The 18,927-nt window shown below is 34.1% G+C and overlaps 1 protein-coding gene across 3 annotated transcripts in view; it reads left to right on the forward strand.

Annotated features, from left to right (window-relative positions):
- Positions 1–18,927, forward strand: part of LRBA (LPS responsive beige-like anchor protein) — a 729,797-nt gene that overhangs the window by 289,775 nt on the left and 421,095 nt on the right. For all 3 annotated transcript variants that reach the window (XM_032855538.1, XM_032855540.1, XM_032855539.1), the window contains exon 36: positions 9,743–9,851. In XM_032855538.1, coding sequence (XP_032711429.1) covers positions 9,743–9,851 — 109 coding nt within the window. The remainder of the gene's footprint in view (positions 1–9,742; positions 9,852–18,927) is intronic.

Below are 18,927 nucleotides of genomic sequence, written 5' to 3' on the forward strand. Positions count from 1 at the left end.
TCTTAGTGGGGGCACAATTTCACATTCCCACCACCAGTGTGTAAGAGTTTCTGTTTCTCCATATCCTTGCTAACATTAATTGTTTAATTCTAGGGCCTACATAAGTGGACTTAGGTGCTATTTATTGAAGTAATAAAAAAGAGAGGTAGAGATAGGGAAAGAGGTTTTACTGAAGATGGGTAGATAGAATCAAGAGTTCCATTCTGGAAATGTTAAATTTGAAATGCCCACTGGGTATTCATGTGAAGATTTCAGTTGGACAGTTGGTTGTATGAGATGACAATACAGGGAACCAAGAGATACAGGGTTAGAGATACATGAATCAGCATGTAGGTGAGATTTAAGGGGCACAGGATGGTTGAGATAATTTGGATAGAGAAAAGAGCACAGAACTGTGCTCTGGGACACAACAAAATGTAGAGGTAGTACAGAGGAGACAGGAAAGGAGAAAGTGAGTAAGCAGCTAGTAAGTAAGGGGAAAACCAGGAAACTGCTAAATTGTGTTGAAGAGGCTAGAAGAAAATGTTTTAAGAACCTTAAGGTACTTACCACAGTTACCTTACTATTTACATGTAGTCCTACCTTCGTAGTGAGATGGTAAACGCCTTGTGGACAGTTTTATGCATCTTTGTATTCCTTGCATTTAATAGCCTAGAATTGCCTGGCATCAGTGAGTATGCAAAGAATTTACTTTCCCAACAAGCACTGCTGGACACCATCTATGCCTGGGGATACAAGGATAAATTACATAGGGTTGGTGCGATCTGGAATGTAAGATAATTGAGATGGTTTTATACAGAATGATATGATGTAGTAAGTTCCACAAAAGAGACATGCACACCTTGGTAGAGGATTAGTTCTGTGGAGGGAAAACAGATGTAGGATCAGGAAAGGTTTTATGTAGTTGACTTTTGAATTTTGCTTTGAGGGATTAGTGAGATACGCAAGGTGGAATAAGAAATGAGGTCATTCCTGGCTGAGAGAATAGTAGGAACAGATGCAAAGAGGTGTAAAATATAGGGTGTAATGTTTGAGAAAGCAGTCTTAGAGTATAAAAGAGTAGCAGAAGGGAACTTGGTTTGTAAACCATGCAAAGATGGTAGCTTTTTCTTGTAGATCATGGGAAGATAGTGAAAACTTTAAAAAGTATACCGTGATGATCAGGTTTTCATTTTGGAAAAATAACTTTGGTGAAGCATTGACTAGAATAATAAAACTAATGGAAAGAAGTTTGATTGGTGGCTATTGTAATGATTGCAGCCATGATGTTGAATGCCTGAGGAGGACTGGAAAGTGTTACGGAGAGAAACAGCCTTTTTTTTTTTTTTTTTAAGGTTTTATTTATTTGTTTGAGAGAGAGCGAGTGAGAGAGAACACGAGCAGGGTAGCTGTGGGCAGAGGGAGAAGCAGGGTTCTGCTGAGCAGGGAGCCTGATGCAGGGCTGGAACCCAGGATCCTAGGATCACAACCTGAGCCGAAGACAGACACTAAACCAACTGAGGCACTCAGGTGCCCCTTTCAGTGTTGTTTTTTTTTTTTTTTTTTTATTTTTTAATTAAAAAAAAAAAATTTGAGGAGTACATAATCATCTTTGCTTCTACTGAACTATGATACCTATATGTACCTATGTAGTAATTATTTAATTATCTCTTGTTGCCTAACAAATTACCACAAACACTGTGGTTTATTATTTATTTATTTGTAAATATTTGAGAGAGAGAGAGTGTGCAGTGGCGTGGGGTGGGGTAGGGGAGAGTCAGAGGGAGAGGAAGAGGGAGAAAGAAACTCCGATGGACTCCTTACTAAGCATAGGGCTTCATCTTACTGCTAAGATCATGACCCAGAGATCACAACCTGAGCCAGAACCAAGAGTGAGACACTTAACTGACTGCACCATCCAGGCGCCCTGAAGTTTAAAAACAACATCTATTTCCTATCTTATAATTTTTCGGGGTCAGGTGTTTGGGTACAGCTCAACTGGATACTCTACTTAAAATTCTCCATATTTGTAAAGGTGTTGTCCAAGCTGTGTTCCTCTCTGGAACTTGGATTCCTCTTCTGAGCCCACATTGTTGTTGGCATAATTTAGTTTCTTTCAGTTGTAAGACTGAGATCCCTGTTTTCTTGCTTGCTGTCACTAGCATCCAATCTCAGCTCCTAAAGGCTGCCTTTAGCACTTTGTCATATGGTCCTCTCACAACATGGTAGCTTTCTTTTTCAAGGATGGCTGGAGAATTTCTCTGGTTTGCTAAAGCAGAGCCTTCTAATGTAACCTCTTTAAGGAATGACTATCCCATCATCTTTGCTATATTCTGTTTCCTAGAAGCAAGTCCCAGATTTTCCCAGATTAAATTCAGAAGACCTTGACTCATTGGAGGTTACCTTAGAGTTTATTTATCACAGCATTTATATTAGAGTTTAAAGCTGGAAGGAAACTCAAGGGTATTCTCTTCTCCCCAACTAAAATATAAGAAAAACTTGTCTCTAGTGCTTAGCCTAATCTTTATAGCATAATAGATGTTGCATAGATATTTGATAGTGATTCAAAAGACAGGGAATTATGTACAAACATGTTAAAAGATCAGAAGACATACTCAGTTATAGTGTAGATGAAACGATTAAAGCTTGAATTTTAGGACATTAGCTGTGAAATACAGAGCATAAATTAAACCTGAAAATACTACAGAGAAGTACTGACAATGTTTGCTGATTGATTAGGGGCCTGTAGGAAGGTGGTAGGGAAGAGGAAGGAGAAGAGAATAACTTTGAGGTTGCTTGGTTAGGGACTGGGAGGATGGTGTATCTTTGACTAATCAATTCAATTAATGTTTGAGTGCTGTGAGGCAATATATTGATGTTAATTCACGATGTGGTTTTTGGTCTCTGGAGAGAAACTAAGAAGCACAAACCAGTATTTCATGTTTATACTCATGAAAGCCCTTGCTTTCTCTATCTGTAGAGTCGTAGGAAGTTATTCATTAGCTGATTTTAAACTTGCACTAGGGATTTTTTTTTATCTGTAATGTCTGAATGTGTACTGTTTAATAGCATTTGAAAAATACCCTAATGATTTTACCCCCAAATCACAAGACATTGCATTAACTTCTAAAGTGGCTGGATTATAGTTTCAGGATAATGGAGAGGGTCTGACAGATTGGAACCAAACTATAAAGAGGGTATATGAACTTAATAGAGATATGGAAGGTTACCCTGGTGGCTCAGTTCTTGGTTTTGGCTTAGGTCATGATCTTAGGGTCCTGAGATCGAGCCTTGAGTCAGGCTCCATGCTAGACATGAAGTCTCCTTACGATTCTCTCTCTCCCTCTCCTCCTGCCTCTCCCCCAACTCACGAACATGTGCTCTCCCTCTTCTTTCTCCACAAAACAAAGCAACAACCAAATAGAGATATGGAAAAAGTGGTAGAAGAGCAGAAAGCTTTTCTATTTTCTATAAATATATTCTGTTTTTCTTTCTTTGGTTATTCCTTATTTTAAAACTTCAAAGAATAGAGAAATACAAAAAGGAGAGCATAAAGCCCTACGTTTTAGAGCAGGGACTGGCATACTTTTTTGTGAAGGGCCATGTAGTAAGTATTTTAGACTTTGTGGGACATATAGTCTGTGTCACTGCTGCTCAACTTGTTGCAGAGTTATGATGTTAGGACCACTATAGATAATAAACAAATGGGCATGTCTTTGTTCCAATTAAAAAAAAAACCACTGGCAGGCCAGATTTGGCCTAAGGCCCTATTTTGCTGACCTCATTCTAGGTAAATGGCAAATTTGGTGTATTTTCTTTAGTATTTTTTCCAAGCACCCATCGTACATAATATTCTTTTAATTTTCTTTTCTCACTTAACAACATATTGTTGTAATCCTTTTATTGTCAACTCAGAAGAATCTGTCTCATTATAGGTTTGCATATTTTGGTTCTTTGAGTTTTTCACTTTATAAACAGTTAGTGAAATTCCTTGTACACACACATGTATTTCTGTACTTGTGGGAATATGTTCATTTGGTAACTAGGAGTAGTGTAATGATTGCATTGTATCAAAGTCTATGCATATTTTATTGACATTTTGATTAAAATATTGCTACAAAGACAGGTACCCCATGATATGACAATGGGTTTTTGTTATCTGTTCATAGATATGCCATTGTGGATAACTGTTGTTGGGTCTAACTTTTGAAGGTAGGCATTGTCTAGTTGCAGTTTAGTCCCCTAGACTATTAAATCAAAGAATTTATTTATTTGTTTGTTTGTTTGTTTGTTTGACAGAGAGAGATCACAAGCAGGCAGAGAGGCAGGCAGAGAGAGAGGAAGGGAAGCAGGCTCCCTGCTGAGCAGAGAGCCCTACTCGGGGCTCAATCCCAGGACCCCAGGATCATGACCTGAGCCGAAGGCAGAGGCTTAACCCACTGAGCCACCCAGGTGCCCCTAGACTATTAAATTAAAACAATAATCCTAATCCTGCCCAGGCTTTCTTTCTAATTCCTTTTAAAGAAAGAAGTTTAGAAGACCTATTCATAGTAAACTTGTTCCAGAAGGACTAAATTTATACTAAATGAATCATTTTGTTAGTATTCGTCATAGTTAAATGGTGTTGTGGAAATATTCATCAAAATGTTCTTATATCCAGGGTATTTTGCTGGGAAGTTTAGAACTCTGTTATCATTTCTAAAGTTCCATATGAGTCATTACATGTAAGGTCTTAAGTAGCATCAAAGGTAAACCATCTCGGGCACCTGGGTGGCTCAGTGGGTTAAGGCCTCTGCCTTTGGCTCAGGTCATGATCCCGGGGTCCTGGGATCGAGTCCCGCATCGGGCTCTCTGCTCAGCAGGGAGCCTGCTTCCTCCTCTCTCTCTCTCTCTGCCTCCTCTCTGCCTACTTGTGGTCTCTGTCAAATAAATAAATAAAACCTTTAAAAAAAAAAAAAGGTAAACCATCTCTTAAACTCTTGCCTAGTACCATAGATGAGTTTATTTATTTATTTTTAAGATTTTATTTATTTATTTGAGAGAGAGATTGAGAAAGAGTGAACATGCATGAGATGGGGGAGGGCCAGAGGAAGGAACAGACTCCCTGTTGAGCAGGGAGCCCAATGTGGGAGTCAGTCTTAGGACTCCAGGATCATAACCTTAGCAAAAAGACAGTTGCTTAACCAACTGAGCCACCCAGGTGCCCTGTAGATGAGTTTAAGAAACCTTTTTATACAAGATGATTCATATAGTATATATTCTTTTGTACTTTTGCCCAACATTGTTATTGAAATTAATTTTGTTTTGTATAATATTAGTTGGTTCTTTTGTTACTGCTTAGTGTTTTATTATTTGAATATTCTGGTTTTTTTTAAACTCTTAGTAAGCATTTCAGTAGTTCCTGGTCTTGGCTATTATAAGTAAAGTTGCTATAAACCTTTTTTTCTTATATTTTGTGATTATGAGAGTCCCTGTTTATTTATATCCTTGCCAGAATTTGACAGTACCTTTTTTTTTTTTTTAAATATAGTAATTCTGGTGGGATGTACTATAGCTTATGGTTTTATTTGTATTTCTCTGGTAACTAGTAATGTTGAGCACCTTTTCATGGATTTATTTGACTTTTGGAAATCTTTTGTGAAGTGCTTATTTGTGTACTTTGCTCGTTTTTAAAAAAAAATTATTATTGTCTTTATTTGTAAGCATTTCTTATATATTTAAGATAGTAAGTTCCTTGTTGACTGTAGGTATTCCAAATGTATTCTCCCTTCTGAAAGTTTGTCTTTTAATTCTCTTAATGGTAGCTTTCATAAGCACAGATCTTTAATTTTAAAGAAGTCCAGTTTATCAGTGTTTTTTCTTTATGTTGTATTTTGTGTTTTTTTTTTTTTCCAAGGTATCTTTGTCATTAAAGATACTATGTGATCTTATGAAAGCTTCTAGAAGTGTTTAGGTCTTGTCTATAACCCATTTGGAATGGATTTGTTTGTTACAGGTTGAAATAGAAGTCAAGGTTAATTTTGTTCATATGATTAATCTAGTACCAGTTATTGAGAAATCCCATCTTCTTCCTCCTTAATACAAAAGTGCCTTTATCTTAAATCTGGTGAGCATATATGTGTGAGTCTGTTTCTGGATGTTCTCTTCTGATTCACTGGTCTGTTCATCTGTGTTTTCCCAGGACTACATTGTCTTGATTAATATATCATTCTAATGAGTCCTAATATTTGGTGGTATTAGTCCTGTGTTAAGATTATGATTATTGGGGGCGCCTGGGTGGCTCAGTGGGTTAAAGCCTCTGCCTTCAGCTCAGGTCATGATCCTAGGGTCCTGGGATCGAGCCCCGCATCGGGCTCTCTGCTCCGCAGGGAGCCTGCTTCCTCCTCTCTCTCTGCCTGTCTCTGCCTACTTGTGATCTCTGTCTGTCAAATAAATAAATAAGATCTTTAAAAAAAAAAAAAAAGATTATGATTATTGTTCTCTCTCCTCTTTTTTCCTTCTCTTTCTTCCTCCTCTTTTAAGAATGTCTCAGCTTTTCTTTGTTCTTTACATTTTCATACAACTGTTAGAATCAACTTCTCAAATTCCATAGAGAGACCTGCTAGAATGGGATTTATTATAGCTGTACATCACTTTGTGGACAATCAATACCTTAACAATATTGAGACTTTCATTTTCATGAACAAGGTATGGTCCTTCTTTAATTCTTTTTGTATATATGTAGAATTCTAGACATTTGGCTAGTTCCTACATATTTTGATGATTTTTAATGCTTTTCAAAGTAGTACTTAAAATTATTTCCACTTTTTGGGTAACTATTAAGCAGAGTGTAGTAGATTTTTCTGTATTTTGTATATCACTTGTGGTGATCTAAATCACTTCAACCTAGTGATTTCTAATTTTGGTTCTTAAAGCCAACTTTTTCTTACATTAATAAAGGTACATTAGTCTTCTTTCACTATTTTTTAAATTGTTTATCTTTTTGAAAAATGACTTTCAATATTTGTGCAACCTTACATTGAAACTGTGTTATGTTTAAACAGCACATACTTTAGAAAAAAATGTACCTGACAATAATTGTGTCATTACATCTGTTTACTTTCTATATTTTCCTGATGTATTTAGCCTAAAACTTACCTTCTTATTATCTGTGTCCCTTTTGCTTGCTGAATGTTTTTTGTGTTACTTTCTTCTTTCTTTCTTTTTTTTTTCCCTTTCTTTTAAGCTAAATGATTTTCTTATTCAATTTTTTTTTCTATTAGTGTATTGGTCATACGTTATTTTAGATGTCTTTTGTGGTTGCCTAGGTATTGAAACATGAATATTAGAATTGTTAACATCTTAAATAAATTGGTTCTTTCACCAGTGCATGGATATGAAAGAACATTACAACACTAATTCCTTTTAATTTTTCTTGCTTTGACTGCTGTTGTATATTTTAACATTATGATATTTTTTAATTTTAGAAGTCATTATTATAATTGTTACATTCATTATTCTTTTAGATTTACCCATGTTGACTTTTCTTTTGTTTTCTACCTCCCTTGTGTTAAATCAATCTGATCTTATTTTCCTTGTCTGAAAAACTCCCTTTAATTTGGGTTGTCTATTGACAGTTTCTCTGTTTTGTTTCTCATTGAATGTGCTTATTTTGCTTTTGCCTGGGAGGAAAAATTTTTCCTCTATCCTCTTAGGGTCTTATTTGGGGGTCTGTGAATCATCCTGACAAAATTGCCAAGGGAAAATATATATATTTTTTTTAAATTCATGGATATTTAAGAGACGTCATAGAAAAACGTGACTCAAGAAAGACCTTAAATTTTGAGGCTTATGCCATCTTAATAAGTGAGGGTGAAGAGAGAAGGGCATTTAGGGAAAAACAAATGACTTTAAGGAAAGATAAATGGACTCTTATGAGATAGATGGGAGATAAGATAGTTTTGAGACAGTGTGCCTTTAGGCAATTTCTTCTCCAGGTACTGACTTCTAAGTCTCTAGATAATAGGCATATTTCTTTCTTGGTTGTGAAACTTCAGTGGAGAGGACTTGTGACAGATGAATTCTTTTGGGAGACTGTGCTTCTAGGCAGACAACGGGAGTTCAGAAAAAAGACTCTTCACAGTGGTATATTTTGGATACTTACACTTTTATTTTTAAAAGATATTTTGGGGTATAGAATTCTTAGCTGCTATTTTTGTTTAGCAGTTGATAGAGATTATTGCATTCTTCCCGGGCTTCCTCTTACTCTTATTCTTAATCTTATTCTTGCTCTTTTGAAGGCATGTAGGTACCCTTACCTCTTCCACTTTCTCCCTCCCTCTGGCTTTTATGATTATTTTCTTTTGGCAGTTTTATTATGACTAGACTATGTATGCTATTCTTTGATCCTCCTTGGCCTTTGTAGCACTTCAACATATGGCTCAATGGCTTTCCCCCAAATTTTCAAAAAAATATTTCCCATTATCTCTTCAAATGCTGCTCCTTTTGAATTATTTGTCTTTTTTCCTTACTCCAGATATATTCATGTTAGACCTTTTTACCATGTTCCATATATCTGTTTTTTTGGGTCAGATTTTCATCATTTTTCTTACCCTGTGGTTCTGTTTAGTTGTTATTGATTTATTCTTCAGTTAAGTACTTCTTTATTTGAGTTTAATAAGCTGGTAAGTCCATTCTTAATTTCATTTTTGTTTTGTTCAGTACTTTAACAGTTTCCAATCTCTACTGGAATTCTTTTTCTTAGAATCTGTTGTCATGAACTGGTAACTATATTTTTTTTCAATGTTCAGGTATGAAACTTTACTGTCTTGATTGTCTTGAGTTGTCTTCTATTTGGTTTTCATTCCTTATCTCTTTTTATTCCTGTTAATTGGTGATTGACTGTTTGAAATTATATTTAAAATTACAGGAGTAAATGTGAGTCTATAGGTGATGATACCCTCTTCTAGGGATTTCCTTTTGATTTCTGATGACCAGTTAGTCTGAGTGTTGATTATGTTAATTTAGGACTGAGATGATTCAAGGCTGGAGTTTTCAAAATCTTTATGAGTTTTCAAAATCTTTATAAGAGTTTGCCTTTCTCCTGCGTTGGTATATCTATTTCTTTTCTCTTTACCTTGTGAGATTTTGAAATTTTTGTTTAGCTTTTTGTCTCCCTCATAATCTAAGTACAGATCACTATAATGTTATTTGAATGTCTGTTTTAAGTGTCTATGAGGACTGGTCTATGCTGTTTCCTAGGGTATACTTGGGTTCCTTTTGTAAGCCTGGATAATCTACTAGGTTCCGTATACCTTGACAGCTTATCACATTCAATTTTTGTCTCCCTAGCTCTGTAAGACTAACTCTGTTTTGCTTTTCTGTTTCCACATCTGAAAAGTAAATGTTTCAATAAAAAAGTCATGCTGAATGTCATCTGTGTGCTTTCTTCTCTCGGATCTTGGCTCCTTAAATCACGGCTGCCTTGTAAACTCTCCAGTTCCTTAAAAAAAGATTAAAACACAAATTTAATCCAGCAGTTTTAGTTTTTTCAGGTAGCTAGTTGGATGAAAGCTAATCTACTATTGCCAGAAGGATAACTTTTTGCTATTATAATCTTTAGTTATTTAGTGTGAAATAATGGTACTTCATTGGGTATGGTGATAGGAGAGTAAACATCCTTTCCTTCCCCAAATAACAAGATACATTGACTCTGAGCATTGATTAATCATATATGTTGTGTGTGTATACATTTATTTATTTGACAGTATTCATCTCTTTGTAGGTTGCTTAGCCAAACAATGAAGGATCATCTAGTAAGAGTAGCAAATGAAGCTGAATTTATCCTGAGCAGGCAACGAGCAGAGGATATTCACAGACATGCAGAATTTGAGGTAGGTTAAACCTATGGTTGGTGTGAGGAAGTTGCCATTTTTAATGGTAATTGTGGGAAACTGCATGGGTAAAATGGTTTAGGCAAACATATATCATCAAAAAATTAAATACTAATTTTTGAGAGTTATGGGAGAATCTGGGAAGATAGTACAGGTTTCTGTAGCCCTCTCTTCTCAACTTCTTTTTATCTACAAGTTGCTCATGGCAGCTTCTGTGTTTGGTTGACCTGATCTTAACCATTAAGTGGGTTTGGCTCTGGTAGTTTTCCTTTAATGTGAGTTAGTGAAGAACTTCTGCCCTCCCTGGGCAAGGCAGAGCTAGTTAACCAGAAGTGACAACCAAGCAGAAATGAAAATTGCTTTAGTAGAGAAAATATCTTCCAGGTTCTAGGGAGAAGCTGAAACTCAGAGGCATGAAGTTTCTTAACCTTTGAGGTTTGAGACCATGCTAATATTTGTAGCTGAAGAAATGAGGGAGAATATAGCTTTCTTTTTGAGTCCTCACAGGGGGAACAAGTGACAGACCCATCATGGGACCACTGCTTATCTTGGCAGTTGTGCATGAACATGTGTAACGAACGTGAAATCACAGAGGAAATTAATGGTGCGATGGGTATATAAATTACCAAAATTCACACCTAACGTGAAGTAGGTGTGAATTTTGACAAGAACATTTGCTAAGAATTAGAAAAGAAAAAATTAAAAAGGACCTTCTGGGTTCTTTAGAAAATGTTAAAAACAGATAATTCAAATATTGCTGATATTCTCTGGTACCTTAAAAAAGATGCACTCCCAGGATTTTATACAACTGTCACAACATGAAACTCTAGAGGACCAGTTTCATTTAAGAATATGGATGCAAAATTCTAACTAAAACTTGAACCAACAATTTAACAACACGATGAAAGAATTTTATAGTGTGTCCACTTAGAATTTACTCATGGAATCCAAAGATGGTTTAATGTTAAGATGTTTACCCATAAAATAAATTATCATCAACAAATTAAAAATAGAAAAATCATGTGAAGGTATCGAGAAATATAGAAAGAAGCATATGATAAATTTTAGCTGGCAGCCCTACTGTATATAACAATTTGAATATGATAAAGACTTATTAAACATCATTTTCAATAATGAAAGCCATTTTTATTAAAATCAGGAAAAGTGATCCCCACTATTACTGTTATATAACATTTTCTGATGTTTTTATAAATGTAATATAGTTAATGTAAATGATACAAAAGAAGAAATAATTCCAGATTGCTAATGCTATAGGAAAAGTTGAGAGATTCTTGAAAATTTTTCTACCAGAATTAATAGGGACTTTGGTAAAATTATTGGATATAAGATGTTGTACATAAACAATGAATCATGGAACGCTGCATCAAAAACGAATGATGTATTTTATGTGACTAACATAGCACAATTCAAAAAAAGAAAAATATGCAAAAAAATAATATATGTTTGCTGAATAGCAAGCAATAGTCACTAAGAATGGAAATCATTAATACAGTCTGTTTGTAGTTAAGACAAAAATACTATTTTGGGTCAAATTCTATAAGAATGCACAGATACTATTTGGAACAAAACTATAAAAGCTTAATACAAAACAAAATATAAGCTACTGGAAAATCATTCTATGCTGGGTTGTATATATTGCTCTGTGTGTGTGTATGTGTGAGGGGAACAGACAGAATCACTCTTTTATTTTGAAATAAATTGATACTTAAAAGTCGTAAGAGTGATACAAGAACTCTTGTTCACCCCTCTTCTAGATTCTATGATTCTTAAAGTTTTATTACTTTACTTTTTAAAGTTTTTTTGTTTTTTATTAATTATTTTTATTAACATGTAATGCATTATTTGCCCCAGGGGTACAGGTCTGTGAATCGTCAGGCTTACCCATTTCATAGCACTCATATCACTTACCCTCCCCAATGTCCATATATTACTTTACTCTTCTCCCTCTTTTTTGTTCTTTTGAATTTGAGAGCAAGCTGAAGTCATAGTGATCTTCTATTTTTAATTTCTTCAGTGAAAATTTCCTATGCCTGTTCTGTTTTAATTCTGCACAGTTCTGTATATTCTACACAGTTATTAAATCAGAAAATTAATGTTGGTTATAACCAATATAAGTGGTTATTATTTAATCTACAGACTTATTCATGTTTTCTGCATAATGTCCTTTATAGTCAAAATGAGATAATTTTAATGTCACAAAAATGTCAGTTTTTCTCACATACATAAATTCAGTGCAATATCCATTACTATACCCTTCATTAGAAAAACAGTGGAGTGATTTGACACTTAAATATCATTTCAAAATGTCCAGATATTAAATACTTCCAAATTATATATTCAGATAACCAAATATACAGATAAAATGGGAAAATAAATGCTTTTATACAGCTGTGAGATTTATGAAAAGAGAATATTGAAGATGTACTTGCCTTTCCAGATACTCAGTACTAATTAATGCTATAAAAGATAGCGTATACAAAAAAAAAAAAATCCTCCCTATAGAATAAGGAAAAAGACATGAAAGATGACACAGTATATATTTTAGGAAAATATTTGGAAAGCTATAAAAATGGAACTAAGGCATATGAGGGAAATTTCTAACCAAGACAGGCACTTGGAAACTGTAAAAGTAAACAGCTGTTACTATACATAACATTAACCTGAGGAAAGATATCAACAATATGTAAAGATATAATGGAGTGTAGAAAGACTATTAAATTAATATGTTCACTATATTAATAATTTTTATGAAATGATGAGCAAAAAATAACCCAAAGACATACTCAGAGGATTTGAATAGGAATTTCACTGAAGAATGTAAGTAACCAGTAACATATAAAATGATACTCAAAAACACAAATATTAAAGGAAATGCAAATTTCAGAAATCATGATCTTTCACTTCTCTGTTCTCATATTGTGATAAAGTAGAGTGATAAGTAAATAGGGTGATGTACTGCTGAAGGAGATAGGGGAGATGGACAGTGATTTTTTTTTAGATGTATAGTAGAAATATACATTTTAAGTGTTAAAATAAGGCATGGCCATATGTATTTTGATAATTATATAGACGCACACAAATACTCATTTACCCAATATTCCTATTTTGTCAATTTATCTTTTGGAAATAAAAAGTGCTAGTATATAAGGATATACAAAGAAGGCTCTTTATTACACATTGTTTGTAAACTCTAACAGATAAAACTGAGGAAAAACAGAAGGAAAAGTCTCTGTGACAAAGAAGAAAACAAAACAAAACAACCCAGTAGTTTCTCAAACAATAGGAGGTTGGTCAATTATGAAAAAATTATGTGGTCAATGGCTTGTTTTTTTAAATAAGAGCTTTATTCATGTCAATCTTGAAAAATTTCATATTTCAATTTGCAGCCTATTATGAAAGCTGAGGACATTAGTCCTCTCATATTTTTTTCTTCACTTACCAGTTTTAAAAGTTACACTTTAATTTTGATATTGTCTCAATGTACAACATTCATGTTTTACAGTCACAATTTTTTTTTTTTAAGATTTTATTTAATTATTTGACAGACATTACAAGTAGGCAGGGAGGCAGACAGAGAGAGAGGAGGAAGCAGGTTCCTTGCCGAGCAGAGAGCCCGATTCGGGGCTCAATCCCAGGACCCTGAGATCATGACCTGAGGCTTTAACCCACTGAGCCACCCAGGTGCCCCTACAGTCACAATTCTTATAGTACTTGAGTGATTGAAAATATTTAAAAGGAATCAGTACACCCTTTTATTAGTCATAGTTTATTAAATCTAGGCTTCTTTATTTTTTAATTTATTTACTTTTAAAGATTTAATTTATTTATTTGACACAGAGAGAGAGAAAGAGTGCAAACAATACAGGGGGAGTGGCAGGCAGAGGGAGAAGCAGGCTCCCCCTGAGATGTAGAGCCGGATTCCAGGATCCTGTGATCTTGACCTGAACTGAAGGCGGACGCTTAACAGACTGAGCCACCAAGGGGCCCCTGAGCTCCTTCTTTAGACTCAATTCATATTTGGCTAGGTTTCATCATTTTTTCCCCCTACAAGGGTTCATGTGTGCTGGACACTGAACATTTTTCATGTTTAAGAACATTTGCCTTCTCTCTTTATATTTGAATGACATCCTGATGAGTTTACTGTTCTTGGCTAACACATGCAATCCTTTAGAATTTTGTAGACATTCCATCTTTGTCTTCTGGCTTTAAATGTTCTTTCAGAGAAATTTGAGGCCAGTCTGATATTAGCCTTCAATCGATTATTTGCTTCTATTCTGTCTGAGATTTCTTTATTTGCCCATGAAGTTCATCTCCGTAACGGCAGTATGGTACAGTATTGAACATCATTTATCAAATTTTCCTGGAACGTGGTCTTTTGTTATTTCTGCAAATTCACGTTTTTCTTTCAGGTCTTGAAGTTAAATTTTGAAATATATTTTTTAAGGTTTTTAAAAATTTATTTATTTGAAAGAGAGTAGAGCTAGCAAGAGATAACATGAGTCAGGGGAAGGGGCAGAGAGAGAGAGGGAGAAGTAGACTCCCCACTGAGCAGGGCATCTGGTGTGGGGCTTGATCCCAGGACCCTGAGATCATGACCTGAGCAAAAGGCAGATGCTTAACAACTGAGCCAGGGCATCCCTGAAATATCTTTTCAATTTTATTTTCTTCTTCTTTAGTTAACAACACACTCTATGTCAGATACGTCTTTTTGTCTTTCATATCTATCAGTTATTTCTTGTTGTACCTTCTTTGATCTCTAGCCATCAGCAGTTAAATTTTTAGTGTTTCATTTTGTTTGTAATGCCCGATGTTTGTAGTTTATTAGTCTCTAATTTTTTTTTTTTAAGATTTCATTTATTTACTTGACAGAAAGAGCCAGAGGGAATGGCAGAGAGAGAGGGAGAAGCAGGCTCCCTGCTGAACAGGGAGACTGATGCCAGGCTCCATCCCAGGCCCCTGAGATCATGACCTGAGCTGAAGGCAGACTTAACCATCTGAGCCACCCAGGCACCCCCAAAATGAAAATACTCTTAAGAATAGAAAGAAAAGAACAAAGGAATAAGGAAAAGATGTTCAGCATTGTCCACATCTTCAGACAAAATAACTTCCAATTTCAAAGCTTTTTTATAGATCCAGCTATGATATGCTCAATAATAAAATAAAACTCGTCCTTGCAACAATATAAAGACTGGCTAATACCTCTCTCTGTTTTATTTTTATATTTTTTAAAAGATTTTGTTTATTTATTTGACAGACAGAGATCACAAGTAGGCAGAGAGGCAGGCAGAGAGAGAGGGGGAAGCAGGTTCCCTGCTGAGCGGAGAGCCCACGGGGGGCTCCATCCCAGGACCCTGGGATCATGACCTGAGCCCATGGTAGAAGCTTTAAACCACTGAGCCACCCAGGTACCCTCTCTATTTTATTCTACCACACAAGTGGGCAACCTTGATAGGGAGAGAGTTGTTTTTTTTTTTTTTTTCTTTCCCCTAATGATTATGTTTTGTTCTTTATTTAGGTCTTTAACTTTTCTCTTTATTTTATTCATTTATTTTAACTTTTTTTTTTTTTTTTGTATTCAAGTTACATTTTTGTTCGGTTGTTCATTAGAAGAAGGTAATCATAGGGTATTTCTTTTTTTTTGTCACATTCTCTTAGGATTCATTGTCATTTATATAGAATCTTTCAGTTTTATATAAAAATTTTATTATTAGGTCATTTTTAATGTATTCATTGATTGGTGATATATTTTTGCATCACTACTACCATGCTCTTACTTTTCATTTTGTTCATTCTTAGAATGTTTTGTCCAGATAATCTGTTGGTTTAGACAAACAGACTATCCTAATCACTTCTTCCTTTCTCTCCAGTGTCGGTAAAGCTAATTTTTTCCCTTTTTGAATTACAGTTTGATGTTTGCAATTTGATATTTGCCCAATATTGTACAGCTTATCATGAAGAGAGGGAGAGAGATCTTTGAAATAGATGAGGAGGCTTTCTTAGCACACCTAAGGTTTGCTTTCTTTTGTAGGATTTTAAGTATCTTCTGCCAGGTTTGTTCCATTTTATTAGAAGCTATGGACAGTTCTCATCAGGGAAAAATGTGCTTAGGTTTTGAATCATAATCCATCATTTCAGAAAATAATCTCGAGTCTACTTCTGCCCTGGGAAATTAGTCTTATATTTTTGCCTCCTTGCTTCATCAGTTTTTGCACTGTAGATTTTTCTAGCATCTTCAATTAGAAGATGCAAGGAATAGTGATACATGCTCAGTTTGTTTCTCTCCATATGTGAAAGTGTTAAGAAAAATTCTCAGAGGTTTTGTCAACTTAACAGTATTGCTTTGGGCACATGGGGCATGGTTAAGAGCTAAACTTTGCTGCACCCTTAGCTCTAATTCTAATATGTTTATTTTCTTCATGACAACCAATTATTTAATGTTTGGTGTTTTATGTTATGTTCTTTTTGTTGCTTGGTTATTTTTATTAAATTTTTTTGTTAAAAAATATTTTTTGTTTGCAAATTTTTTAGGAATTGAAGGAAGAAAAAAGTTTTTAATTGCCATTTCTGTCTACCATTCTGTCCTGGAACTTACTCCTTAGTGTTCTTTCTAATTGATTTTGGAGAAGTTATGGTGTAACTCTGGGTTAAGATTGTAGTTACTTCTTTTAATTCATTCTTTTAAAAAAAATTTTAGATGTAATGTTAATGGTGTTATATATGTTCTTATGGGTATGAATGAGAGACAATGAGGAAGGAGAAAATATGGAATTGAAAAGAGGAAAAATACTTATAAAACACTGTGTTATGCAAGAGATTGAGGTCATTGGACCGAGACAGTGTGTGTGCACGTGTACATGCACACAGTTCAGATGAGGGATAATGGTAACAACAGTAGCTCATTATGCATGAGTCCTTATGTTGTGTGAGGAACTTTATGGGTGCTTTGTAAGTTTTAACTAATTTAATCTTCACAGTAAAACCCTGAGGTAGAACTGTTATATCTCATTTTATAAATGAGAAAACAGCATAAAAAGGAGTTACAACTAGAATCCAGATCAAGGCAATTTATCTCTTAATCTGAAATCTATGTATTTGGCTCACATTTTATTAGATTTCTGTAGAATGTGTAAGTAGGATTTAATCTTTGTCAAACACAGCAGCTTTATTCTGAGCTATTTAGTTTCATGCTTTATCTGGTACAGTTTTTCATTTAAATCTTTATCATCTTGCTATGAGATTTGCAATATAGTATAGTAATATTATAAAGCATGATAATAAAATACCAAAATAAAAACATATTTCTAAACAAATTTTATCGTTACTTAAATTTTTAATAGAGAGCATATATTTGTTCAACTGTTCCATATGAGATTCACTTTTAAGAGACCAAACGTGGTTTTTTTATATACTAGTCTTTTATTTTCATAGAAAAATAATTCCCTTTGTTTATATAAAAAAAACCAATTAATTGAGGCATATTCATATTTAATATATTTCTAACTATATTGCTCTGAAATATTAAAATACTCCATATGATGCATATTTTTTCCTAGACAGCTTATATTCTAAAGGTTATCTATATTCAGCCTTGAATTCATGCTATGCAGCTTTTAATGATATATCTGAACTTTATCTACTACTTATTACTTCCTTCTGCAAAAAAGCGATGTTGTTATGTATTTAATATACCATCTTTTGTTGTAAAATAGCTGACTTGTTTCATTTATTATCAGGGAATTGGTGACAGTATAGATCTGAAATGCACATCTCTTTAGTTCATTACCTGATTATCATTGGAGTGAGATATCTTTGACATTTTCTGATTTTGATTTATGTAGATGTTCTTTATGTGTCATGACATCATTGATTAGGTGTACATCTTAACTTTTTTTCTTAATATTACAGCTGTAAAAGGAATGTTTATTAAAAACTATCTTGTGTAAAACATTGGGCCCTGTTTTGTAAATGTGGTATATATATATTGAGTGTACACAGTTTACAACATTTTTTATTAAGTTTTGTCTATCAAAGAAGTTTATTTAAACTCATGACATAGCATAGCTATAAAACTTGTAATCAAGATTGTTATGTAACAATTTAATTTTTAGGCAGCCGTGGAAGTTAAAATCCACTTTAATAAGAATTTCTTAATATCTTTTTGGCTGATGTCCCTTTGAGTTTCATGTACTGTACAGTAGAACTTACTCACTTAGCTTCAATGAAACTGCAAACTAGTGGCCAGTCAGCTTATTCAAAGCAATAAAAACAGATGTTTTTATGAGAAAAGGACCACGAAAAAACTTGATTAATTCTTAATATAGCAATCTATACTTTTTTTAGATGAAAGATTTAAATATATTTTCATATTAGTGAACAAACTATTTTTCAATAAAATAGTGAACTTTTTTTTTTTTGGCCAGTTAAATACTTTGAAGATTTTAAAAATTAATAAATAGTTCTGTGGTATCACATATTTATGCCCATACCAAGGATAAAATCCTTTTAATAGTCTTTTGAGGTAAATATTGTTATTATCATCACCAGCTTTTACAGATAAGGAAACCTGAAGCACAGAGAGGTTAAGTGATTTGTTCTAGGTCATACAGCTAATATGTAGTAAAGCTAGGGTTTGGATTCATGTCAGCTACAACAAAGTTATGACTGCTTTGCTTTGTGGCCTCTCTAACATCATCTGTTAGATGATTCATTACACATTTTCTCATTTCAGCACCACAACAGATCTGTGAAATATGTGGGATAGATTGAGAAAATGTGATTTGCTCTTGATCACATGGCTAGGAAATTGATGATTTTGAGCCAGAGCCCAGGTCTTGTAACAGGGTAGTCTTGTGTCCCCATATCTTTGGATGATTTCATGGCATCATTGAAGTGTTTGTTGTTGAAATAATGTACTATTCAACATATGCGTGACAGTTCTGAAGGAATATGAAACGTATTTAAAAATGTAATATTAGAGACTTAAACTAACAATTTAAAGGTTAATTATGGTGAGTTATCCAATTTATCTTTTTAATTTTTTTTATCTTTGCATTTT

This window comes from Lontra canadensis, unplaced genomic scaffold (genome assembly GCF_010015895.1).
Source record: "Lontra canadensis isolate GAN:19392208 unplaced genomic scaffold, GSC_riverotter_1.0 scaffold10, whole genome shotgun sequence".
Lineage (NCBI taxonomy): Eukaryota > Metazoa > Chordata > Mammalia > Carnivora > Mustelidae > Lontra > Lontra canadensis.